Consider the following 766-nt stretch of genomic DNA (forward strand, 5'->3'; position numbering starts at 1 on the left):
TACATATATGGTATATGTACTTACCTTCACATAGGGGTACTAATCCCGTTGTCTACAGAAGCTCCCACGGCGATTGTCGACACTGACACCGCGGACACGGGTGCTGTTAAACGACCGAAAATCAGTGGGCCAGGCAAAGACGATGAGAAGTCTGTGGAGGCATCCAGTGACGTCATACCAATGGAAGACGTCATCTCTGGAGGGAATGACGTCTTAACGATGGTTGAGAAACCTTCGGAACCGGTGGTGGTTGGGACGGGTAGTGCGGATACGGTAGGGTTTAGGGATTACTGTTTTCTAGTTATATAGAGTTTTAGGATTTAAGAGTTTAGTATGGGATTTTGCTGGTGGTAATGCTGATATATGTATGCATGCATATCTTTGTTTGCAACGACGTTATCGCGTTCCTGGAATGAATGCATGTGTTAGTATGTATGTCTATTAACGTTGTGCTTATATAAAAATATATTATTTCTATGAACGTTGTATATATATTTTAATATATTATGTCGTTGAACGTTGTACTTATATTATAATATATAATGCCTATGACCCTTGTATATATATTGTTATGTTAATATGCATTGAATCCCAATGCCTATGGGTTATATCGCATGGACGCGGAGGGGTGTTGCTACACGAGTCTCAGCATTCAGACTACGTTTAAAAGGGACATAGCACTCTCAAGGGGGGGATGTACATGCGCAAGGTCACAAACTCAATGGAATACGATTTTGTATAGGTTATGCATACCAGAAAACCTGCG

The 766-nt window shown here is 41.1% G+C and overlaps 1 protein-coding gene across 1 annotated transcript; it reads left to right on the top strand.

The window, feature by feature from the left end:
* Window positions 1-58: 58 nt before the first annotated feature.
* SARC_17780 (hypothetical protein) lies at window positions 59-309 on the top strand (the record flags this gene model as incomplete). Its single annotated transcript, XM_014288131.1, has 1 exon — window positions 59-309. A coding segment is annotated over one exon (251 nt), but the record flags the coding sequence as incomplete, so codon positions are not given.
* Between the last annotated feature and the right edge of the window lie 457 nt (window positions 310-766).

This window comes from Sphaeroforma arctica (assembly GCF_001186125.1).
Source record: "Sphaeroforma arctica JP610 unplaced genomic scaffold supercont1.12069, whole genome shotgun sequence".
In the NCBI taxonomy this organism is placed as follows: domain Eukaryota; class Ichthyosporea; order Ichthyophonida; genus Sphaeroforma; species Sphaeroforma arctica.